Here is a 27,881-nt window from a genome sequence, read left to right as displayed (position 1 = left end):
TTTCAAATCTTTTTCTTAAAATCAATCTGCTTATAAGAATAAAAAAAAAGCGAACGAGATTTTTTGGATGTCCACTTTCAAAAGTTTAGATATTCATTAACTTACCAATGATGTTATAGGTAGAAAAAATGGAACCCAGGGATATATAGATTCCATCACTGCAACAAGTGTGTGGCGATATTTCATCACTCGAGATAGTAAAATTTTACTATTTCAAGCGGGAGGCTTGCTGTTGAGAGTGGAGAAATATCGTAGTACATGAGTTATGGTGGTGGAATCTGTTTCTATAATGACTTTTATTTTTCCTTCTTAAAGATTTTAGGATAGTTGTGTTCTTGATATCTGACGTCATCAGGCATGGTCACCTTTTTTCATAATGTCACAATAGAAATATTCAGAAGAAACCAAGAAAATTTTACGTCATAATTAAATTCCGACCAATCATTTGCCGAGAACAGATATTTCACTATAGTGACGAGAAATATTTTTCTCACACCGATCAAGAAATGTGAAAATAGCACAAAAAAATGAGAAATAAAATATAAAAACTTTCAAAATCCTGTAATTAGCAAAATGCTACCAATTACGGTTTGGTATTATCAAAAATTGCCAGTATATATTCTAAATGAGGGAACGATAGTCAATGCAATTTATGAAATACTCATATAAAGGATCCATCAATTTTATGAAAATAAATTTTGAAAAAATGATAATATTTGTTATTCCGTTGAAAATTTAGTCTTTTGACCTAAAACGAAAGCCTTCTTTACTAATTTTTTATATTTATTTCCGAATAGAATATTTGTTAATCAGAATAAGACAGGCTAGGTAAACAGGATAAGAATATTCTACTATACATTTATACACCGCCGTGCGAATGAGTTATATCATGATAGGGAATAGGACATTCTCGATAATTTCCAAACAGTCGACATTTTGCTACCTTGACGTTCGTTACTTGTGAACAGACAAGGTTGTTGAAAGTACTAACAAATGGGAGGCTGACAATCACAAAACTTAAATGTCGTTCATCTGTTAACATTTTAAGAAAATATCATTATATGAATCATACCTTCTAGTTTTGTTAGTACAGATTGCTGTAACAAACCAGAGACCTGCCATCATTATTTAGCCAGCTTCAACAAAACAGGCAACCCTGCTGGAACTAACCGTGCCATGGGAAGAACGAATAGAAAATGCCAACGAAAGAAATACTTGCAGAATGTAGAGACAATGAATGAAGGGTTTGGTTGTTTCCAGTGAAAGTTGGAAGTTGGAAGCAGAGGGTGTGCTGGACAGACTATGTGTAGGGCATTAAGAGCACTTGGTATTGTTGGAGGGGAAAGAAGTTAGCTGATTGGTAACTTGTGCAAAGAGGCAGAGACATAATCAAATGTGGTGGTGGAGGAAAAGGTCTGAACAGTGGAAGCAGTAAGGGGTAGAGGCAGGGATGGATAGCCATGTAGTTTCTGGTTGGGAATTGATCACCCAGTCAGCGCATATCTGCAGGTTGTAGTGGACAACGCTGAAACAGCCGAGGAAGGAGGACTCACATGAAGAAAAAACCACGCATGTTTCCAACAAGGTAATCTATATGTTTATGCAGTACTGCAATATGAAAAGCAACATAGAATATTGAGCAAAGAAAAGAGACGACAAATCTTAATGATTGTGACCAAATATCTTTGAATATACCTTTAGTATTTTAGGAATCCTCTCTGAGTAACCCAACAGGTCGGGTATATGTCATCACACTATTATCGAGATCAACTTTTACAGTACAATATTTTTTTTAAAGATTTGTATTGAACATGAAGACGAGCCTGCTCTGTGTCGCTCTTTATTAGCATTTTTGTTCGGTAATTTTAAGGTTCTATTGCTAGGCAATTCAAAAACTAATCTTTTTTGTTAAAAAAGTGTTAAAAACTATTTAGTTTTAAACGCGCTTCAGAATGCTAGACCTAAAAACGTTCGTTCTATCAAATGTCACGTCCAGTACATATTTGTCTTGCTTCTTCTTATCAACTATCTTAAACAGTCTTCCACTCAATTCACCAGTAACCTGAATTTAGTATCTTTGTGTTTATATGAACAAGAATGATTCTTTTTGAAACTCAAAATGTTTTTAATCAAATTAAAAAAAGTTCTGTGATTTCCTTAGTCGAGATTCCTTTTCCAATAGAAACAATGTATTGTTCAATGTGCGTACTCTATATTCATTCCAATCGACTTCAGTTTGTAACTTTTCTTGTAGTTCCTCGTCAGAAGGATATGGACAAAACTATAAAATAGAAAAAATAAGCAACACTTTTAAAAGATCATTTAACAAACCATTCCCTCTGCCCATATGATGTAACTATAGTTGTTTATATACTGCAATGTAGCATATAAAATTAAAAACTAGTTGATTCGGTCTAATAAAATTTCATCAAATATATCAGAACAAATGAACCCATGTGAAATTATTTTTTTAAGACTTGATACATTGAACTTACCTATATTTTTTCTGAACGGCCAGACAAATAAACTCATCATATATAACTGGATCAATATTTTATATTTACGCCAGACGCGCGTTTCGTCTACAAAAGACTCATCAGTGACGCTCGAATCCAAAAAAGTTTAAAAGGCCAAATAAAGTACAAAGTTGAAGAGCATTGAGGACTAAAATTCCTAAAAGTTTTGCCAAATACAGCTAAGGTAATTTTTCCTGAGGTAGACTTACTGAACTGATTTAAAGGCTTAGTTTTTTCAATAATGAAAAGTTTTGTTTACAGACAAACGATGCCTAGTGTATAGTAGGGCGCATTTAATCATCATGCGAATTTAATAAACTGGCATCGTACAAACCTTTACTTGTAATTCTTTTACCTTGGATTCTTCCAGTCTCAATATCTCTCTATGCATTATATGGCGGCGAAGACACAAAGTAATCAATGTCTATAAGATGTTTGAATTTGATAGCAATATGATGTTTAATATCTAAGATTTTGCACTAATGTTGTTGACTGTGTTTAAGTTTTGTTGTCGTTTATGTGTATGCATGTAAAACAATTTGACACATATATATTAATAAACTTCAAAGGCATACGGTTGTTTTACGCAGACATAGAACTTTCAATTAAAAACATCACTTATAAAAGGTAGATTATAACCGGCAGGAAATTAAGTGATGAAAAACGGATCAACAATAAAACACACACAATTTTAACAAACATAGTTGCACCTATTCACAGTACTTACATATTTTACTAGTTTGGTTCTAAATCGTTCCGTCATATTTTCCTTGAAGAAATATTTGTCTATAAAAATAACATCAGCTCCACCACTAAATACACTAAAATTTTGTCTCTGTTCAGTCCGCTTATCAACCATTATATCATCCAGACCCTGTCAGAAAATAATTCTAATGTTATGTAAAATAAAATTAATTAACAAAGATACCAGGATTATGATTTAATACGCCAGGCATGGGTTTCGTCTACATAAGACTCATCAGTGACGCTCAGATAAAAAAAACCAAACAAACAAGCAAAAAGTCGAAGAGAATTCGAATTGAGGACCCAAAATTCCAAAAAGTTGTGCCAAATACGGCTAAGGTAATCTATGCGTCGGATAATAAAATCCTTAGTTTTTTTTCTCGAAAAATTCAATCAAGACAGTGTTGTTTGCTCTATGGTCGGGTGGTTGTCGCTTTGACATATTCACCATTTCCTTTCTCAATTTTATTTGATTACCAATGACAATTTCAATCAAGAGTTCAAATGACGTAGATTTAAACGACTGTGTGTCATCGTACATGACGTTTGACGCTTTTAAAATTATCAAAAATCTTTATTTGATCGTTTCTTAAAATCAAGAAATATTTTATAAAACCAGATTAATTCCACAATTTTAAACATAAGAAAGTGCCTGTACCATGTCAGGAATATGTCATTTGTTTTCCATACGTTTGAGGTGTTTGCTGTGTTAAATTTGCCATTTGATTTGAGACTTTCCGTTTTGAATATTCCTCGGAGTTCGTTTTTTTTGTTGTTTTTTAATTTTTATAATTGATTTTCAATGATTCGGGCGCCACAGACGATTCTTGTGTACATAGAACGCGTTTCTGGCGTACCAAAAAAATTATAACTCTGGTATCTTTTATGACTATTCTGTATCGCGAGATGGTTCCGAAGAGAAATTCTTCTCAAAACATGCCTTTGGTTTAGTTATGATATGAACTTCGTCCTGTTGAAGACTGTCAAAAGATGACAACGTGACGCCACAACCAAAATAGTACAGGTAATCCAAATTTTAAAATAAAAATACAATGTACAGCAAAACGTTTTGATTCATTTGAACCAAGTTTAAAGTTGATAACTTACAAAAATTTGACCGTTGGTGATTGTATGAACATGGACAATGTCTGTATTTGATTCTTCTGCGTGTTGTCTATCAGCCTTAAATTAAAAGAGAAGAAAATATTAAAATATTGAATTGTCTAGGAGAGACAACTCTTGTTTAAATATTGGCATTAATGATTGAATAATTACTAATAAAGTACAGAAATATATATTCACTTAATGCGAGACAGACTAGGCTTAGTGTCAAATATGGTTTTCTTAATTTTTATGAGAACTCTAGGTGGGTATTTTGAATGATAACTTCCTTTGTGTTTTTAGGAATAAGAACTACAGTCTTTTATTCTGGAAGAAAAACTACAGTTTTGTCATTCGAACGAGAACTACAATTGGGCATATTGAATTTGAAATAAAGGATACAACTGACACAGTTAAGCCGGTCTCATTTCTCGATTTATATCCAGGATAGATTGAGATTAAAACTACTACAATTTGTGTATTTGGAATGAGGACACAATATTTGAGTATTTGGAAAGAGAACTAAAGTTGAGTAATTTCAAAATAATCTGTTTACCTTACTGCGAGCTTTTTCCCAGAAATGTTGATGAACTTTAACATCATCATCGTCATTTTCATGAATACTTTTTTGGCCTAAAGAAAAATATAGTAAGACATAATCACGCTCAGTCATTGTTTTATAATTCTTACAATCATATAATGAAAAAAGATTTCTGCATTCTACCTGAGACCATATTCTCAATTCTCCGTCCAACTTGCTGCAAACATAACTGTTTCTGCAAACTTGCTGCCCCATTGCAACGAGAAGCTGCATTGTTGCAGGAAGTTTGCAGCAACCTGCAATCATCTAAACACTGCCACTTTTATGTCTTGGAAAGTTAAAGAGTTGACCGATGCACGATTAGTATGACGCTCGGTGACTGTAACGTTGTCACGGAAAACACATGTTGTCATAAAATGTTCCTATTTTTAAGGAATAAAATATAGTTTTAAAGTGCCATTAAAAAAAAAAAAGTAAAACACTTCCATTGAAGATGAACATGTTTTTTAACATTTCATACTTGTTTCAGTCGCATATCACTACTATGATATCCTTTTTACATCTTAAAATTTATAAAATCCATTTTTTCAAAATCACATTGTTTTAGATTAAGAAAACGCCAAAATACGAGCAAAGGCAAAAATCAAGCACATACCGTCACCTAACTGCACGTTATTGGTGGTTGATTCAACACCAGTAAGCCCTGACGAGATACTTCCTCTAGACGTTGCTGATCGTAACGGTTCAAAGTGAGGAGGAGTTGTCCGTTTTAAAAGCTGATCTTGTATGCTGTGAAATGAGTATTTGTTATTTTCAGTGTCATTGTTTTGCTGACGGTCTTGTGAATCTTTTGAGCTTTCTGAGTGTCGGTCTGACGGATGAATAAATTTCTTCGGTTGTCCTGGTTTCTCTTCTACAACGTTTGGATCAATTTCTACATTTGTTCTAACTGGTATATGGATATCATTTAACATTTGTCTTCTTGTTAGAGAACTTTGAGTTTCTGGTTTCTTTTTCTGGTCTGTTACATGTGGCACTGTTTCTGAAATTGATATATCACGTTCCATAAGTTTCAACGTATTCTCTCTAGGATTTTGTTCATTGCTTTTATTATGTATTGCCTCTCAGATAGGCTGGCTTTACATATGTAACAATTTAAAATGATCTTTTCAATATGTCAAGAATTTAAAAAACAAAATGACAGAACTAACAAAATAGTAGTTATCAAAAATACAAAACTTCAAGTTAAATTTTAAAAGGGTGAACTCCTTACAAACAAATCTGCAATAATATATGTATTTTTTTAGACATTCAAATTATATACTAAGAGTGAAAACATCTAGAGAGAAATATTTCAATAGTATTTAGGATCAGTAAAAATATTGCGCATTTTCTTAAAGTTATCAAATCCGTCATAATGATTAATTTTGCTGAGGGATAAAAGCATATGAAAACAGTTGCAAGATATGTTTACCCAATAGATACAGTTGTCTCTCTCCGTCTCGATATTTATAGCAAAATATGCTTACACTATAGACATATAATAAAATTGGCTCAAGCCGTCAAGATATCCAACGCAAGATATGATTCTCAATTGACGCACCTTGTCTCACTCACCTTGATTATCGCAATTTGGTATGTTTTCGCTCCAAAGTTTGTGTGTTTTATTTCTAAAAAGATGTTGTGACTAACAATGAGTACATTTTTGGATTAATTTGATTTCAATTGTACCGGAAATAAGAATAACACGCCATAAAGTATTGCGCCCGAAGCCCTTTTCTTGATTAGCCCACTAGGAACGAACGATAAAACCTAACAATGTGAAAGCGCTTGATGTAGATCAAAATACTTGAATACGTATAGAGCTATTTAATCAACAGGGATGCATCAAATCAATTTAAAGTCAACTTTACCTGCAGTTTGGTAAACATTTCCTAATTTGTCAATGGAGTATTATAAGAAAAATCTGTTGTATATGATGTCAATACCGAGAAACCAACTGAGACGACGATATCCTTGGGGACTAACAGTCCACCAATAGCGTTATCAACGGATGTAAGAGCAGTGAATATAACACCCCTTAAAATAATTTGACATAATACTATATTTTGATATCTTTGTACACCTTTGTGGTTATGATGCACCCAAACGTCAATATATATTTAGTTTTTCTGATATTTTTAATGGGGTTCTCGAATTGGCATTCATACCTGTCTAGGTAATCGATTGTCCATATAAAATACTTAATTTGCCTAACATACCTTTGCGGTTACTGTGTAAAGGAACTATCTTCTTTAAACGTTTGTAAATAAAGACACTACCCTGAAATAAATTGACTACTTGATTTATATTTTAATAAAAAAAAAAAAAAAAACTCTTTCAGTAATTCTGTCCCATGACCACATAACAACTATTTGACACTGGTGCTTCCCCATTAAATGGGATATGGGTTAAATGCATATGAGAAAAAAATCCATGGAGATACTACACATATACAATTAGCTTTTTGAAGGTTTTATTGTGTTTTTTGTTGATTTTGTGGTCTCATTTGAGTTAAGGGTCTCAAATCATTTCATTGATGGATGTATATTATTATACAAAAAATTGGTTATCTTACATGTAGTACGTATGAAAACATTGATTTTTGACATTTCAGTTATAATAATTTAATATAATAATTGTGTTTCTTTTTTAATGAGTGTTTTAATCATCAACCGTTACTACATGGTAAATATAGAAACGACGAAAAGACAAACAAACAGTGTGTCGGTTTAAAGTACACTACTCTGAAGAGATAAACAGGTCCTGCTCCACTAGAGGCAGCTTTTGTGTTAACAAATGACACCGATAATTAAATCCCATGAAATAGAATTTTTCATTTTGTTACTTTGGAGATATACAAACTTTAATAATTTTTTTATCGTACTCAGTTTATATCCCGTTTAACATACCGTTTTGACAAGAATCAGCCATGGAAAATATCTAGTATCATCAGTTATCATATCACCTTTCCTACAAAATAATCGACAATATCATCAATGGTCATTATGGTTGGAAATTTCCCCGAAAAAGAATAAGATTTCTGAATTTCTGAAGTGTCTTCTAAAATAAGATTTGTTGAGAGTGCTGTGAGTGAGTAATAAAACAAATATAAATATTTGAAAAAATTATATATGTGATGAATTAATTGAATAGGTAATAAAAGAATATAAAATCTATACAAGGAGGGAGTTAGAACCATAACTTTTTTAATGTGATATGTTGCATCTCTTTTTAAATGAAATCTGAAGATGTCAGAACCATTGCATTGCAAATATATACACTTTAGAATAGTGAAATGAATTTCAACGGTATATCAATTATTATGAATGTCAAAATCAATCTCCTATGCATTTACTGCTGCGAGAGGAAGTCATAATTTCAAAATAGTTGATTGGCATCAGCGCAAACAGTCTATATCATGGCGAGTTTCAAATTAAAAATTACACGGAAGTAAATAGTGTGCATGTATAAATAAAGGTAACAGTAGCATACCGCTGTTTAAAAGTCACAATTTGATTGAGAGAAAACAATTTCGGGTTACAAACTTAAAACCAGGAAAACACATCAACTGAAGGAGAAAACAAAGGAACAACAGACACACTGAAGTGCAACAAAAACAAACGCCAACATACATAGAGACCAACATTTGATAACAACTGCCATGCTCCTGACTTCGTAAAGGACATATTAATTAAGAATTGAATGCTTCTTTTTGTAACTTTATTGGGGTGTAAAAGCGTTGACCGAAGTACATTTTGTATTAAGCGCGGAAGTGCTTCATTCTAAAAATGTGCGCACGGTCAACGCTTTTACAACCCTATGAAGTTACAAAAAGGAGCATTCAATACTTATTTTTATAATTACATTTTTTAGCTAGGATCATGTAAACACGATTTACATCAAGTTTTTATTTAATTTACATGTGCACTTTATTATGGGACCTCGTGTCGTCATGAATGATAAGTTTTATTGTGTGATACAACTGCTTAAGGAATAATACGTGATGTGCAGTTAGCCAATCAGAATAACGTATTATAATGAAACATACATCTAATGTAATTATGAAGAAATAAATTGTGTGTTGTAGCTGATTGTACGATTAGCCACACCTCCCGCTTATGTGACAATGAAACAAAATTTGGCTACAATTACAACAGAAATACAGCACGAACAAACGTATGAAAATTCAACACAGAGAAACGCACAAAGAAAAACTGTCATAAACATGTAATAAATAATTGAAAGTACATGACAGAAATCATTACACCCACTTTGTAGGCCTCAATTAAGGCGATAACAGTTTAATCGATTAGAAAGAGACCAATCAGGTTAACAAACAGAAACTGATAAAACACACGCACTTAAACAGGACTGAGATCTTTTGCGTTGACAGGGTAAAGATCTCATGTATTGTTAAAGTAAAGCATACGCATTTTTATAGTTTTTCATTTAAAAGTCACAACGACACTTTCAATACAGGGAAATTAGTTATACATCATAACAAGTTCAAGTTGGATTCTAGTACCGATTTTAGCATAATTTGCTGTCATATTTCGGTAACGTTTCATTTATGAATTCCTAGACACAATCGAGTCATTTAACAAATTGCACGCTATATATATCAAATTCTGTCATAATTTACCAAACACCCCTCATTGTAAAACTGAAACAATTCAAACATATAGAAACCAAGAAAAAATCTATCTTCAGATATGTTCGCGGTAGATAATGTACGAATAAGGCCAATGATTAAATTACTGCATCACAATTATGAAAATCCACCAGTCCGAAAGCAAAAGTTCGAAGAAGTACACACAATACCAATATTCCCTATCAAACAATTAGTGAACCCAACATATTCTACATTGTATTACTAACTTGAAATATTGCGTTTTTACTTTCTCCGAGTTTTCCTCCAATTTATCGATAGGAAATCCTTTCATATAAGGTAAGTGTCTGAAAAGAAAGGAATCAAGGTTTTTGATATCAAATGTACGAATTTTACCACGGAAGGATATTCTCAGCTTAAGGGAATAGGGTCGCTTCACAATACTGTGTCTCAAAATTTAACGCTTTCTGTTATGAAGATGCATAAAAAACGTTCTACTATATGAAAAAATAAAAAAGGTTAGACCACGTTCGAGTTCGTTACATTTGTTTTAGTGAACATCATTCGTGCGTTTAGGGTCACCGTCACTTTCGTTACCATGATGGGCGAGCAGTTGAAAAAAAAATGAGGCTATATTGTACGAATTATTCTGCAAATTAAAAATTCTTATAATTGATAATCAGCAACGTTGAAATTTAGGGATTGAGATTAAGTACCCGCGAGACAAACATTATTTCTTATTTATCCTGCATAATGAAGATCACAAAGATGCCTTGACCTATGATAGTTAACGTTTATAAATTGTGACTTGGATAGAGAGTTGTTTCATTGACACTCATACCACATCTTCTTATATCTATACACAGTGTTACTTTAATCAATCTTGTTATTAAAATTGGTATAAACTTCTCACCTAAGAAATTGTTTCTGTTCTGAATCTAAAACACAAAGCCCTCCTCCTAGCATAAATATACGCCGGAAATGTTTCTTTTTCAGTGATAACAATTCGGTTGGTTCCTTAGTAATTACAGTGCATTCTCGAAGAGTATCATCTACAATGGCCTTTTCCTAGAATTCATACAAAAATTGAAAATAGAAGGTTAACATTAAGATAAAAACCACTGTTTTATATATACGAATTGACTTTTTGTAGTAAAATTTAGCAATTAAAACATTTTGAAATGAATGTTTGATGAAATTTATTTCCTGCACAATTTAATTAAAATATAGTTCTCTGATTTCGTTGACAAGCACGGGAATTCCGAAAGATCTGAACAGTATTTTTTCAGATTGCTCCCTGTAAAACTGTTTTTTTTTTTTTATCAAAAATGTAATTTATAGTTTTAGATCCGAATTTTCGAGTGCATTTCGCAAAAAAGAACTGTGCGATACGATTATGTGGACTTTAGGAATACAATCAGCCAATCCCCAATCTCAAATGATATACAAATTGTATTGTTGGAAACTTGCAAAGTTAACAAATTGAATGTAACAAACTCACCCCAAATTCATCGCCTTTAACGATAGATTGGCCAAGTTTGGGTTTCCCATCAGATGTTTCGTAAATGAGTTCAAACACTGAAACAAAATTAAAATCAATGACATTTCAGAAGGCTAGTGAAAGTAAAAAGAGTTTTGCAATTTAGATTGAATTAATTTATTTACATGAATTGCTCGAACCACAACAAGACCATTTCAACCCTTTAGGTTCATGATAATGTAATGAACATCATTTAACAGATTGGAAGCTATACTGAAAAATAAATTGAATGTTTTGCATTTAAATTATTCTACAATATCAAATTCGATCTCATAATTTATGTTTAGTAATATCATAAAATTTAGAAAAAGAATGTTTTTAAACTGTTAATGTGTTCTTGAATGTAAAGGTAATATGTGACTGTTTGTCTGTTTAAAATATTTTGAATACTTTGTATTTTGGGCAATAAGCAAACCATCATATTGATTTCAATGTTTCTGTCATTCTTTACATGTTCAATCACATTGTCCGTAAATAAAAGAATATTTCATTTTAAAACTACAGCCATTTATAGTATGTAAAAGGGGTACACAATGAAGTAATAAAAACTTGTAAGTTTCAAGCAACGTCATTGTTATTTCCACAGCACATGAAAACTTTTCAGATTCTACACCTCGAAGAAGTCTTTTTTGTTTTCCAATGCACTACATAGCTCTCAAAATATTATTGTTTAAGGAACTAAAATATAATTATACTATGTCATTTTTTTAATTTTTACTTACTTTCACCCGAAAGAACAAAATAACTTGCTGAAGGTGGATGACCTTGACGAAGTATAATTCTCCTTCCTCCAAAACTGAAAAAAATGTCCTCATAATTACATTTCTGGATAAAAGAATATCTAACATTTTAAAGTAAAACGAAGCAAACATTGTCATGGGAAGAGTGTGTGTTTTTATTTCTTTATCAGTGGGCATACGCATGCAGACCTTAAACAAATTAAACATTACCTCAAATTAGTAGGTTCTGCAAGGTATATAGTCATCAAGACGACAGAAGTTAGACACTATATATTCATTTGATAGATATTTATATCATATTTTTTTCAATTTTATGTCATAAAAATTAATCTTGTTAAAGCGTATTTAATACCATTAACATAAAAGTAATCATGTTTTGCATATTCAATGCCATCAAGTATTCATCTGTATAAATAAAAAATAATAGCATTTACACTTATTTGATTCCGTAAAAAGTAATCATCTGTATGCATATTTGATGCTTTAAGGTAATCACATGTACGCACATTTAGTCATTTTGTTAGTTTGTTATCTAATAACCCTTTTGAAATATTCTTGCAGTTCCTATGACATTGTCTGGAATTTGATGAAAAAAATATATGTACACCAATCTCACGCTAATGTAACATTTTTCCATATGCCTAATATCAATAGATGATATTTTAATACCCATCAAATATCTTTATTAACAATACTGTTCTTGTAAAGTAAATTACTGATATCAGAATAAAAACAAGTTATATTATTACTTTGAAACATGTAATCCCTTCAATACACTGTTAAAAAAAGGTAGAATGTCATTGATATGGATATATTTATAAATTTACTGTTTACAAATTTTTGAATTTTTGAAAAAACTAAGGCTTTTCTACCTCAGGCATAGATTAACTAAGCTGTATTTGGCAAAACTTTTAGAAATTTTGGTTCTCAATGCTCTTCAACTTCGTACTTTATTTGGCATTTTAAACTTTTTTGGATTCGAGCTTCACTGATGAGTCTTTTGTAGACGAAACGCGCGTCTGGTGTATATATTAAATTTAGTCCTGGTATCTATGATGAGTTTATTTACAACCAATGGGTCGATGCCACTGCTGGTGGAGATTTATTTCCCCGAGGGTATCACAAGCCCAGTAGTCAGCACTTTTTGTGCTGACATGAATTGTCATTGATGTGGTTAATCACAATACTTATATTTAATGCGTTTCCCTCGGTTTTAGTTTGTTACCCCGATTTTGTTTTTTGTCCCTGGATTTATGAGTTTTGAACAGCGGTATACTACTGTTGCCTTTATTTATATTTATAAATTTACTGTTTACAAATTTTTGAATTTTTTGAAAAAGTAAGGCTTTTCTACCTCAGGCATAGATTAACTAAGCTGTATTTGGCAAAACTTTTAGGAATTTTGGTTCTCAATGCTCTTCAACTTCGTACTTTGTTTGGCATTTTTAACTTTTTTTATTCGAGCGTCACTGTTGAGTCTTTTGTTGACGAAACGCGCGTCTGGCGTATATATTAAATTTAGTCCTGGTATCTATGATGAGTTTATTCATTAGTTATTCAGTACCGCTGTTTATATTACTCCCGCATACCAACTTTAATTTTTTTCATTTTAAAATGTTACCATCTTACTTGTAACGATCGGTATAGATTTGGACTTAAATCAACAAAGTTTGATAAAGAAAAGCAATATATTATTGGACAACGTTTTATTTAAACTAAAAAGTTTCATTATTTATCTTAAGGACAAAATCTATAAAAAAAATAAAGAAAATCTTTATTTCAAACATTTAAAGACTTTTATATCAACAGGGAGTACCCTTTATTACTGTTAGATCACCCTAAAGTCACCCTTTGTGCAATGCATCACGAAGACGACGATAACAACATATTTTTTTTATTTTTGAAAAGTTGGAAAAAAGTTAAATTCTCGTATTAATTTTTAAATTATTTCATACAGCTCTACCGCTCCTCGTCTAATAGTACTTTTCCTTGTGTACTTTGAACACAATATTTCAGTTATTGGTTGAAAACAAGCTTATAGAAAGTTATTTCAATTACTCTATTTTAATATCCTAATATAGAATGGATTTAACAAGTAAGAATGTAACATTTAATTTGTATACTCCCGAATGTGACTAATGTGATGAAAAATCAAATGATGTAGTACATATTTAAACAAGATGTACTTTTGTGCCCCATTCAAAATGTTCTTTGTACTTGGTTTGATAGCGATTAAAACTCTTTAAGCTTGCATTCAATACTTCGTTGAAATTTGTCAGTATTTTTTTCTACAATAGTTAAAAAGATACAAGTCTTGTACGAACAGTATTAACACCAAGAAAAAACTTACCTTTCATATTCGCCAAATTTAGCTATTTCCCTCTGCATTCTGAACGGATACTGGGCTATATCTTTAATGTTTCCCAATGCTATCTGTGCCTAAATAAATAATTGTCTAGCATTATATAGTACTCAAGTTACAAAACTCAATAATACTTCCATTACCGTTCCTTTTTGGATTTTGTTTAATTAGCAGTTTGTTTACAATCTCTCATTTCACTAAACATTACTGATGTAATTGAAATATACAGATAAATGATATTGGTTTCAATGCATCAATGGTACAATTTATGGAATGGGTACCTTTGGGATTTTAATGATTATTATTTGGCCCGTCTTTCTTTTGTTTTAGTTTTGAAATAATTCACCAGCAATATCAATACAGGTGTATATGCTGTGTTATACTGACTATTAATCTCACATTTGTTCTAAATATGACCATATCAAAAGTATCGCTACTGTAAAACCCAAAGTGACCTTTGATGATCGATAGTGTCATTACAATGCACCAGAAAAGAGAAATTGATGGACATAAAATATTGATACACTTAATACTCTTCTCATTCAAATACGTATTTGAACAATCTCCCAATTCAAAAGTAATTTCATTTATTTGTGTAAAATACTATTTTGACAAAGGTTAGTATTATAATTCTATTTATTTATTTATATGCGATGATTGCATGTTTCATAAATGTAGGCCAAAGGATAGGTGATTGATATAGCAATATTTACACAACTTTTAGTCAACGGTTTAAAAAAAACTCTCAAATGATGCATTGTCGCATAAATATTATATTATTAACACGTGTCTCATACAGTATAGTCAAGCGTCAGTGTTATGAAGTAAATCAAGTTTTATTGAAAACGAATACAATGCACATGTACTCAACGGAAAAAATTAAGTTCTCAAGATATATCTTGCAGAGTAATAATAAAGCGACACCTTTCCTTCTACATTGTGAACCTTAGAATAAGATAGATAGTTTTTTTATGAATAAATCAGCAAGTCCATGTTTATTTCATACTTATTCTTGTTGACATATCGTGGGAACTAAATTAAGTGCTAATGATAAAAGTACTTGAAATCTAATGCAAATTTTTATCAAAAGATCCCTTTTTAAAACCACTACCATAAAAAACTACAAAATTATGAGGCAACTCGTAGTTACTTCGCGACTTGAAGTTCTTGCACGGTCGACCCTGTTGAGTCACATCTGTGTCACAAAAAAATAGAATATTCAAACATGTCTATCGAGGAATGCAATTAACGCTACATCTCTAGGCTGCGAATTTTTGTTAAACATTCTCTAAGTTCACCACTGATCTATAATGATCTTGCATTTTAGCAATGGAATGTTTGCATAACATTTAAGAATTGAATGCTCTTTTTTGTAAATTTATTGGGGTGTAAAAGCGTTGACCGAAGTGCATTTTGTATGAAGCACGGAAGCGCTCATACTAAAAATGTGCGCACGGTCAACGCTTTTACAACCCTATACAGTTACAAAAAAAGCATTCAATACTTATAATTACATTTTTACCTATAGGATCATGAAAACACGCCTTTTATAAAGTTTTTATTTCATTTACCTGTGCACTTTATTGTGGGACCTCGTGTCATCATGAATGAAAAGTTGCATTGTGTAATGCAATTGATTAAGGAATAACACGTGATGTGCAGTTAGCCAATCAGAATAAAGTATTATAATGAAACATGCATCTAATGTAATTATATGCTAAACATTACCCTAAATACTTCTTCGTCCGTTCTCTGGTGTGGTGATTTCATCAGTATTCTTCTTGTTTCCTTTGAAATTCTAACCTGAAAATCAAATAAAAATTAATTCATTAACATATGTCACACCACACAAAACTTTGTGTTTCCTTAAAAATGTTAACCTTATAATCACATAAAGGTTAATATTAATTAAGACATGTCGCACATGTATATACGATATAAGAGATGGTTTTTCATTTCCTGTTGTTAACAATCAATTTCTAAATGATGCCGTACCCTTGTCACCATATTATGGTGTTTATATATCTAAAAAAAAATTGGAATCGCTCGTGTATGTAACAACGTATATGATTTTATCGAAAAGAAATCTCTGTATTACTCAAAATTATTACATTGTGGGTTTTCGATATCACAAACTAGTCAAGACGTTTACTAAATTAAATGATCGTTACATTATAAAATTGAGAATTAAAATGAGAAATATTTCAAGGAAACAACAAACCGACCAAGGGTCTTTCCAACGGAAGTGAACACATTGGTTCTAAAATCAGTGGTTGGCATGATACGGGTTGTTCTTTTCATATATTTCATGACGGTATGATACTAAACCCTTAACATCAGGAATAGTGCTTGATTTCCATATGATGAAGACATAATCATTCAATCAGCTTAATCGAGGTATGGAGCTGATGTCAGTAACTGCTTGTAGTCTTTTGTTAATTTATGTTTCATTCTCATTTTGCTAAGTTTCTTTTATACATATTCTGACATCGGACACATTTTGAGCCGGCCCAAGTTAAGAGCATGTAGCCTTTGTCAATCATGTACGTATTTTCATTTTAGTTCATTTATTTGTTTTGGAGTTTAGTGTGACGTCTATTTTCAATGAACTAGTACGCATTTTTTGTTAAGGGGCCATCTGAAGCCCATCCCGATTACTGGATTTTCTCGCTGTGTTGAAGACCCATTGATGGCCTTGGTCGGATTATTGTCTCCCTGTCACATTCCCCATGCTCATTCTTGATTTTATAAGACGTCATGTGAGGGAATTTGGTGGACTGCTATACTAGACGAGTCATTTGCTATGATGTTTTATAAAAGATATTAATATATTTATGATTCGCGTTATACCAAAGCATGTTGAGTATATTCTGTTGTTTTCTCATTTTATATTAAGGAGTTATAACTCGACACTAGATGGCAGATTTTATGATAAGCTGACAGTAAGATTTGTCAACTCTTATTTGGAGGTGTACCAATACAATTATAAGTCGACATACGATTCAAAGTACTATAGTATAGCGATGCAGTTACAAGTAGACACAAAATTGTTAGTATTACGATAAGCTGATAGATAGTATTAGAGTACATCGATAGTTTAAAGCTTAAGTAGACAAACTAGAAACATTTTGGTAAGCTAACGATAGGATTTCTCGACTATTTATTAGAAGTTATATAGTATACTTAAAAAATAAGTCGACACTATATAATTATATTACGGAAAGCCGATGGCGTAAGTAGTCGACACTTTCTTGGATGTATAACATTTATTAATTGGATAACATGCGACACTTTAACTTTTTATTTGTAATTTGATTGAACAGATAGAGATTTTCAATTGGTGGTCTGACACCTTAATAGTTAGTCGACATTTTTGGAGGTGTTACGTTTCTTTCATTAATTTGATAAAATGAGACACTTTACTTTGTATTTGTACTAGGTTATGTTGTCTTTGATGCGAATTATTACTACTCTTACTTACAGCAGTTTTGGCTTTGTATGAAGATTTGTCAAACATTAGATCTACTGTTTCAAAATCTGATGTTCTCAATTGCATTTCAGTGTACAACCTTTTTGCTTCTTGTATTGTATCCTTTGAACTGAAATGATGATTTTGTTACAATTATGATAATAAAATTAACGGTACCAATTTTCTTGCACCAGATGCGCATTTCGACAATACAAGTCTCTTCAGTGATGCTCGTGGCCAAAATATTTCAAATCCAAAGCTTATATAAAAGATGAAGAGCTATAATCCAAAAGGTCCAAAAAGTATAGCCAAATCCGTGAAAGGAATCAGAGCTTTGCATGAGGGAGATATATTCCTTAATTCATAATAATTTCTATCATTTTGTAACAGTAAATTTTAATAACACAAAAAATCCGTATTTTCATGCTAGTACCGAAGTACTGGCTACTGAGGTGGTGATACCCTCGGGGACTAATAGTCCACCAGCAGAGGCATCGACCCAGTGGTAGTAATAAAATTAACGGTACTAATTTTCTTGCACCAGATGCGCATTTCGGCAATACAAGTCTCTTCAGTGATGCTCGTGGCCAAAATATTTCAAATCTAAAGCTTATATAAAAGATGAAGAGCTATAATCCAAAAGGTCCAAAAATTATAGCCAAATCCGTGAAAGGAATTAGGAGAATTTTCGTCTTGAAGGAATTGATACATTTACATGTTGTTGTAAGATTTGATTATAAGAATATTAAATAAATATACCTACCGTTTAAAATGTAACATTTGGACAGCTAGTACAACCTCCATACATATTTTTAGCGCCCTTTCCTTTTTTTGTTTTACTAGGTGTAAATTCGACATAGTTCCTTCTGTTTTCATTTCCAGAATGATATTTTATAAAGTGATTGAAGTATAAAGGAAATATGAAATATTTAATAATATCTCACACATATAACGGTTACATGAAGTTAAAAGGTATATAAAAATATGTGTCATTTTTGAAATTCATGTTTATTTGATATTTTTTTTTATTGCATCTTAATTTTTAGCTATCAACCGGATTTTTCTCGGATGACGTCGTTTTATTCATATTCATTAACAAAAAATGTGAAGCTTTATGGCCATTTAAAAGGAAAAACGTAATTTGTTAAACACTTAAGGAAATACGTAATTAGTTTTATCATTATGTTTTACATATAGATAGATATCATTCGTTTAAAGTGCAAAATAACGCGATTTGTTAATTTCAATACAGTCAAACCTGCTTAAAAGACCGACCGTATTAAGCAAAAACCTTTGACATGAGACCATTAATTTTGTAGTAATTTATCTGTAGTGCATTTCTATTAGATTGAACCTGTGTTAAATAACCACCATGTCTTATGAGACCACTTTTGTTCTCTACCTTTACTGGTCTCTTAAATCAGGTTTTACTGTAGAACAATATTATCGTCTTGAAAACCAATATGTATATCAACTATAAACTGAGTTTTTCATAAACGCGACATTTTTCTTCTTTTGCAGATGAATAGGAAAATGGTTGTCGTTTGTTTATGTGTTAAATATTTTTTTCGTTCATTTTTTTATATAAATAAAGCCGTAAGTTTTCTCAATTGAATTGTTTTACATTGTCATATCGTGGCTTTTTATAGCTGACTATGCGGTATGGGCTTTGTTCATTGTTGAAGGCCGTATGGTGACCTATAGTTGTTAATGTCTGTGTCATTTTGGTCTCTTGTGGACAATCATACCACATCTTCTTTTTTATATTTAGCACACTGTATACACTTGTTAAACAAATATATATTCTCTAAACGATTTTTTTAATGTTTTTTATATGTTGTTGGGTTGCTGTGTATTGACGTATATTCCATATCCCCATGTATACATAACATTTGCTCAGGTTGTGATAATCAGCTGATAGATGAACCAGGCAAACAAACAATTATTTCAATGATTAAATTTAATTGCTTTTTTTAAATTCAATTTTACGTCATTGGCAGAATTTATCCATTGGACGTTTTACCGATAATTACGTAACATAACTTTTCAACAACCTTGTTAACATAATAACCAGAAAACAAAAAAATATAGATAATTACATAGTATAATCTATTTGTTAAGAATATAAAAAACAAATACTACATTCATATTTCATCGGTTTTCGAAATTTATTGTACTGTAAGCACTCCACAATAGTTAGAAAATGAAAACGTAATCGAATTCTCCTAATGACTAAGTCTGATAAGACATGCAGCTTTATTTGTTATTCCATTCAAATGATTGAATCTTTAAAATTCAAGTTCAGCACTGTATTTAACTCATTTGCAGTCAAAAAGACTTTAAAATTACATCGGTTATTACTACAAAAATATTTTACTAATAATCATCAAATTTAATCTATTTCAATTTAAATATTATCAAAATTTTTAATTGTTTTAATTTTGCATTTGATTTTTAAAATGTAATTAATTACTTTTGTTGTTTAAAAAAGTGTGCTTTGTTCACCCATCGTTGTCAATATAATGAAATTTGTTGCAACGGTCATTCAAGAGAGAGGTTTAGCTAGCTTTAAACCCAGGTTTAATTTACCATTTTTCTACATAAGAAAATGCCTGTACCAAGTCAGGAATATGACAGTTTTGTGCAGCTTTCTCCACCTCGAAAGTTCAAATCTTGTATGTTAATAATTGGCTTGTGTTTGAATTAGTAAAACAAACATATGTGCAACATAGTCATTTTTGGTAAAATATGTTAATTCCAACATGTGTATGACGCCACAGAGACACTTCAATTGAATTGACATGTATGCGCTAAACTGCCAGGATTTAATAATACTACATTCATTTATCTATTAAAGTAGCATATTTTTATTAAAGGAATGAAGGATATTATATTTCGAACGACACGATATTTAAATAAAATGTGCATTTCGCAAATTTGTTAATGTTGATCTGTTTACAGAAATTAGATTTAAAATCGTAATAAACTGCTGATGCGAAAACCTATGATATAAAAATAATATGGGAATGTAAAATTGAACTAACTTTGGTATCTGTGTTGCATTTGTTGTCTTTTTATTCTTAATAAATGTTACTAACGGTAACGGTATTGCATATAGCTTGTCAAGAAAAAAGCCAGCTGGTGTATTTTAAACTTTGATATTCAGTCATGTGAGTGGCTTCGAGAATTAACATGAACAATAGTTTATGAATTTGGTATTGTATTAAGATAAGGTATTAGTAACATGATTGTACAAATCAAATGGTAGATGCCATTTCATCTGAAATGTTTTGTCAACAGATAGAAACACAACTGATCGTCATTCTGGTAACAACTGAGTTCACCCATTATTGTTAAATGAGGTTCGTGTTGCTCATTCTTTTTATTTTATGTTTATCACTCTGTGAGCTATTTGCTTGTCGGTCAATATTTATTTAGAAAATGGTGTTTTTAATTGATTTGTGATTTTTAAGGTGGTACCTAACACTACAGGGAGATAACTCTGTAAAATCAGCTGAACGTTTTAATTACGTTGTGTTGGTTAGGGAATATTAAGCTTCTCAATTATCAAAATTAGTGTTAGTCAAACTGCTATGTAACCAGTGTAATTTTTCTGATAAATTGGTTGGTTCAAATTTTTTGAAATTTTTATATTTCTGTCAAAGGGTCAAAGTAAATACTTTGTCAAAAAAATTTTGAAAAGTAAACGAGCCAAATTAATTTTGGTGAAGGTGTTGGGTATCACCTTAAATGCCTCCTTGGAACTTCTTAGGAAGAAAGACAAGAAGTTAGCAATATCCTTTAACTCTACTTTCCGCTTTATAGATGATGTTCTTTCACTAAATAATTCAAAATTTGGTGACTATGTGGAACGAATCTATCCCATCGAGCTAGAGACAAAGGATCCTACAGATACAGTTAAGTCGGCCTCATATCTTGACGTACATCTAGAAATTGACAATGAGGGTCGGTTGAAAACAAAACTCTACGACAAAAGAGATGATTCCAGCTTTCCAATTGTGAACTTTCCATTTCTAAGTAGCAACATTCCAGCAGCACCTGCAAACGGGGTATATATCTCCCAATTGATACGATATTCCCGTGCTTGCGTTTCCTATTATGATTTTCTTGATAGAGGTTTGCTGCTGACAAGGAAGCTATTAAACCAAGAGTTCCAAATGGTGAAGATGAAATCATCCCTTCGTAAATTTTACGGACGCCATCACGAGTTGGTTGACCGTTATGGAATAACTGTTTAATAAATGATATCGGATATGTTGCTTTCGTCGTAACTACAGTCCCCTTCCCTTTCAGGAATGTGACCTACCGAATTAGAATATTCACCGGATTTGTTATCACATAAGCAACATGACGGGTGCCACATGTGGAGCAGGATCTGTTTACCCTTCCGGAGCACCTGAGAACACCCCTAGTTTTTTGGTGGGGTTCGCGTTGTTTATTCTTTAGTTTTCTATGTTGTGTCATATGTGCTGTTTGTCTTTTTCATTTTTAGCCATGGCGTTGTCAGTTTGTTTTATATTTATGAGTTTGACTGTCCCTTTGGTATCTTTCGTCTCTCTTTTGGAATCTTTACCATTTATGGACATTCATTACTAATACAAATAAGGTTATCTGAAATTGGTGGTCATGTTCGAATGTTTTACATGTTGATGAGTTTTCTGCAATGCATAAATAATAGGGATGCTAATTTTAATTCTATCTAAAACAAAAGTAAAAGTAAAAGCTGATACGTTTGTATTTGTATTGGGGATACCGATTTATAAAGTTGAACATATATCAAATACAGCGTTGTAGTGACTTCTTGATACAGCGCGTATGAGAAGATAATAAGTCCGATATATGCAAGGGTCGTATATTGAAAAGAATATAACAAAAAAAATCTCAAAGGCAAATTCAAAAAGATGAAGTCAAGAACAACTAACAAAATCAAGCGTTTTCAATTAACGGAACAATTTGGGACGTTATACCGCAACTGAAAGCTGAAACACATACATACTTACAGGTAAACATATATTCGTTTTAATAAAGAGCCAACGTGTTGAATATCTAGTCATATATATCATGTGAAAGCTTAGCAAAGACATTAGGCTTATAGTTTTGTACGTCATACGCGCGTCACGTTTAAAAATAAGTCACCAGCGCGCTTCGATCTAAAAGGTTGATATATAGGCTTAACAAAGTTCAAAGTTGAACGGCATTGAGAACCAAATATTCTGTAAGGATTAGCCGAATACAGTTAAGGTTATCTATCGTTGGGGGGAGACAATCATTAGTATTTAGAAAAAAAATAAAAGTTTTGTTAACAATTCATTTGTTGAGTTTAGCATATTAATGATAATTTGTGTCAACAAAGTATTGCCGACTATGGGCTGGTGAAATTCGATTAAGTACTATATATACCATTGTTTTTACGAGTTAACATATTTAAACAAACGAATCCGAAGGATGAGTTTGTTTAAATATGTTAATGAGTAAGACACATGGTATATAAAATTTGTAATATAAATAAAATGATTGACAGCTTCAAGACCTTCAACTAATATTGGAAATTGATCACGTTACAGTTTTATCCAATGAAATGGAAGCTCGCGCAAGTCACTTTTGCGCTTCGTGTATGATCGTCTGTGTACTTCATGTAATAGAACCCCTGAATTTGCAGAAAGTAAAGAAAATGTCGGATTTTCCCCCGATTTGTTTTTAGTTTTGCGCCCCGTGTATGATTGTAGGCGCAGGTAATTTCATAATGTCATCAGACTGAGGTAAACAAAAATGTTGGATTCCAGCGACAAGGATTAAATGATTATTCTAATGACGGTAAGAATTTTTTTTTTGTTTTGTTTTCAATGTATCATACAAATTAATCATATTTTACAGAATTTTCATCTAATTGAATAATGCTTCTCTTCCGTTATTTTATTAGATTATTTATTAAAACACAATTTTAATGATAAAATAATATTTTAACAGTGGCGGATCCAGGGGCGTAGATAGTGTACGTCCCCTAATCATGTTTTTTTCACAGATATTTGTAGCCGATATTTATTCCTTTTTGTATAGGTACCCCCTTTTTAAATCGAATTTGAATTGAATTTTCGCAAAGTAAATGATAGTGTTATATTTTATTTTTTCCAAAACTGAAAAAAGAAACATTTAGTAATTGTTTCCAAAATTAAGGGAATTCGTAACAATGCTATGTAGTTTGAAAAGGGTTTCTTGAAATGTGGTACACATAATTTATTGCTTTTTCTTATAAAATGAAAACAAATGAAGATCTTGACCTTTTAGTACGTTTTACAGTTTCCTAAATATTTTAGAGGCGGATACATTTAGAAAAAAAGGTGGAGCTTCAGCCATGGAATAACATGAAAATGAATATGTTATACCATGGCTGAAGCTCCGCCTTTTTTCCTTTGGATTCTAGTCGAGTTGCATATTTAATTAGCAAAGTATGGTACAACATAAATTTGCATATAATATACCATGGTTTTCCCTCACCACACTTTTTAAGCAAATTATTTCATAAAAACATCAAAGGAAAAAATCCAATTTATGTTACAAGAACGATATATATGCCTGGTCTTCTTTAATGTCAATACAGTATATTTCTAAGCCTAGCCAACGATGCCAGAAACATCTGTCGATCTTAAACGTCGCAAAAATATCGCCGATGCTAATATGTATATAAACATAAGATGTATACATTGTTTTTGTGTATTATACTACATTAATCCTGCGATTCATTTTACTCTTTGCATTATTTTTATATTACTTGTGGTGCCTCACTTATAAAGCTTAATGGAAACTTATCATTTCTAAATTTATTCTTAACGTTTAAATACTTGTAACGATTTTAATTCATCATCTTATGATTAACCTACCTCAAAAGATAAAATGTTGTCCACCGTAGGCAAATGATCACTTTTCTTACAGCTAATTGAAATCTTTTGTTCCGGAAGTGTTGGGAATAATAATTGTCCACTGTTTTCTTTCTCGATTTGGCAATTTGAATCAATTTCGCTTTTATTTCCAAATATGTTTTGCTCTTGGTCAACTCAGTCAGATTTCTAGGTGAATCATCTGGTTGGGTGCTGGATGAATTTTCACTCTGTTCCTCCAAAGTGTCCAGGGGATTGTGAAAGCTGTCTTTCCAAGGTGATGAAGTTTCAACTAAAGGTTTTTTATTTTTCCGGTTCCTTGTTACACTCTTTAGATAAGACAGGCTGTAGGAAAACGGTTTCGATTGATCACCATCATTCTTGTTGGACATTATCAATGTTGCCATTGTACGCTTTATCAAATAATTATCCAAATAATGTTAAAAAGTTAATGTTTTGTTCTATAATTTCCATGTGCTTTAGTTCCGGAGGTTAGGAATTGTAACTTATATTACGTTTTGCAGATAAAGAAGCTAATTTACCGTGCATTTTAACTCGACAATAGTTACTTAAAACCAACAGTCGTTTATGATTTCGTTTTTGTTTATCCTTCGTTACAAATGAATGTAATTAAAACAATTGTTAACCAAAGGTATTGTAATGAAATACCAATGTGGGGCAACAACAGGAATTTCTCATTTAAAAGACAGAAATGTTTTTTATGGTCATTAAAAATTCATTTGGCTCGAAGAACTTTCAAAATTCAACGAGTAAAAGTATAAATTTAAAAAGAGAAAATTTCAGTTAAATTATGTGAATAAATTATCACTGTGTTGACTTGTTTAATTAGGAAAATTAGGTACGCAATACTATAAAGAGAAAATATCTTAAAGGTTCGCCTTTCATGTGAATCGAAGTATATTTCATTAGAGATAAGATCGCCTATCAGGTAGTGTCAATTATAAATGTCAAGTTCACATTTTTATTCTCGTGAAAAAGATTTAGCAAAATTATTCTTTAATTTGTAAATGCCTTAAGATTACATGTTAAGAAAACATAAATCTTTAAATTAACTCATTAATAATTACCAAAGAGTAACACGGTTCACAGGTGTCTATAACATGATACTTTTTTTTATTGTTCCTGTTTAATTTTACGTGCAAAATGAATTTTATGAGTTTATCAGATGCGTCAATGATTTTATATATATTTTTTCAAATAATTTATTGATAAAAATAATTATCATGAACCCACCCATTCTCAAATGGTACTTACGAGTTTTTTGGCGTTTTTTAAGCATATAAAATTTCATTTTTGTTTTAATGTATCACACCAGTTAATTTGAAGTTCCCTTATTTCACCATTTATGAAATAACTGTTCACACTGAAATGAAGAACGTAATATGCCTGTATTCCTTTTTGTAATCATTTAAAAATACTCTGTATTTAACAGTATAACACAATTTTTCTTATTTGAATGAATATTTTAACACATGAATTGCATTCTTGGGTCAACATTTCCTGTCAATTCATGTTTGGTTGTCGTTTATTTTCTTGTATTATTTTAACTTTTAGTTTCTTGTGTACAATTTGGAGTTTAGTATGGCGTTCATTATCACTGAACTAGTATATTTGTTTAGGGGCCAGCTGAAGGACGCCTCCGGGTGCGGGAATTTCTCGTTGCATTGAAGACCTGTTGGTGACCTTCTGCTGTTGTCTGCTCAATGGTCGGGTTGTTGTCTCTGTGGCACATTCCCCATTTCCATTCTCAATGTTAATCCAAGTTGGCAAATGACGCTACCGCTACTATTACAGATTTACACTTCAACTATGATTATACGTTTTTCACATGGATGTGTTTCTGTAACTATTTTTATATTCAAGTTCACCATTTGAATGTTGAATGAAGACTCTTTATTCTAGAATAAGTCTGTTGAGTATTTTACATAATCTCTATTGAGGTATCTGTTTGCTGGTATCAACAAGATAAGACATATACTTTGGGGGAGATCATCAAATGCATTCACTTTTAATCATTTATTATACATTACACTAACCCCATCCCTATCCTTCTTAATAAAAGGTGTGTTATATTGTTCATCATACTTGCTAATAGTGAGAGGAATTACCAAAAGGTCTAGCAATCATACAAACATATGTACATGGAAAAGTTCATCGAAATTTCTAATATTAGCATTTTCATAAATTTTTACCAGTCTTTGTTTGTTTTAGATATTTTCAAAGTGTTTCTTTTCGCAGGAATATGACAGTTGGTATCCATTCGATTGATGCGTTTGAGTTTTTGATTTTTCCATTTGATTAGGAACTTCCCGTTTTGAATTTTCGTCTGAGTTCGGTATTTTTGTGATTTTATTTTTATACACATGGTCTACTTTTACAACAGCAAGTCGAAACTTTTCGAGGAACATCTTTCTCAAATTCCTATACAGCCTCTGAATTATATATTTAGTATTGAATATGATGACAGAGAAAAGCTACAATACGTTGAAATCATTGAAACTGATATAAGCGTGTCAGATTTACCAGTAACTTAAAGGCAAAAAATAAATAAACCACATATTTGCGTACATCATGGTATGTCTCTGTGTTCTATAATTCAGACATAAGTAATTCAAACGACGAGATCATGTTCTTGGTATTATAAAATGAGTCGAAAACAACAACAGTTACATTCAAATACTAGAAAATCTATAAAATGCATGTACCAAATTAGTCACATAATAGTTCAGGTATCGAACCTTTCATAAACACTTCAAAATAAAACAAACATACTTTAAAATGTAAAGTATGTTCTAAAATTGTAAAAAATCAGGAAGATACAGATATTGGATTTGATTGTAGTATACACATAATACAACTCAACTCACTGAAAAAACGCCAATAAAACAACACAATAGAAAAATTTCAGTTGTAATGTCTGAAGAGGTTATAACGCAATTCAAGGAACTATTTGCATTCAATAACATATTCTCAAATAACATATCTTTTATCTACATCAACGTCAAAAACTATTTTTATTTTGCATTATAACAGTTAGGGCTAATTTTTTTAAATAACAAAATGCCCGAACTCCGAGGAAAATTCAAAACGGAAAGTCCGTATACAAAATTATGGTAAAATCAAAAGCTCAAACTCATCAAACGAATGGTACAACAGCTGTCAAATTCCTGACTTGGTACAGGCATTTTCTTAATATGTGGAAAATGGTGAATTGAACTTGGTTTTAAAGCTAGCTATACCCCTCACTTGAATGACACTCGCATTAAATTCCATTGTATAGTTTAGTCTGATTCCATTATG

The 27,881-nt window shown here is 31.5% G+C and overlaps 1 protein-coding gene across 2 annotated transcripts; it reads right to left on the bottom strand.

Annotated features, from left to right (window-relative positions):
• Positions 1–1,824: 1,824 nt before the first annotated feature.
• LOC139527124 (cyclic nucleotide-binding domain-containing protein 2-like) lies at positions 1,825–26,320 on the bottom strand. Of its 2 annotated transcripts, none has more exons than XM_071322400.1 (15): positions 24,564–26,320; positions 17,677–17,794; positions 15,924–15,998; positions 14,184–14,272; positions 11,816–11,889; positions 11,055–11,131; positions 10,467–10,621; positions 9,823–9,900; positions 7,854–7,914; positions 7,164–7,224; positions 5,558–5,944; positions 4,918–4,994; positions 4,368–4,442; positions 3,244–3,390; positions 1,825–2,281 (listed from the first exon to the last, which is right to left on the bottom strand). In XM_071322400.1, exons 1-15 carry the CDS (start codon positions 24,965–24,967, stop codon positions 2,135–2,137), a joined length of 2,025 nt encoding a protein of 674 aa, XP_071178501.1. In that variant the 5' UTR covers positions 24,968–26,320; the 3' UTR covers positions 1,825–2,134. The 2 variants fall into 2 exon arrangements, with proteins under 2 accessions (XP_071178501.1, XP_071178509.1); XM_071322408.1 differs by lacking the exon at positions 24,564–26,320 and adding an exon at positions 18,428–18,696.
• Between the last annotated feature and the right edge of the window lie 1,561 nt (positions 26,321–27,881).

This window comes from Mytilus edulis, chromosome 1 (genome assembly GCF_963676685.1).
Source record: "Mytilus edulis chromosome 1, xbMytEdul2.2, whole genome shotgun sequence".
In the NCBI taxonomy this organism is placed as follows: domain Eukaryota; kingdom Metazoa; phylum Mollusca; class Bivalvia; order Mytilida; family Mytilidae; genus Mytilus; species Mytilus edulis.
The sequence above is the reverse complement of the archived record's forward strand: the minus strand, read 5'-3'. Positions and strand labels throughout refer to the sequence as shown.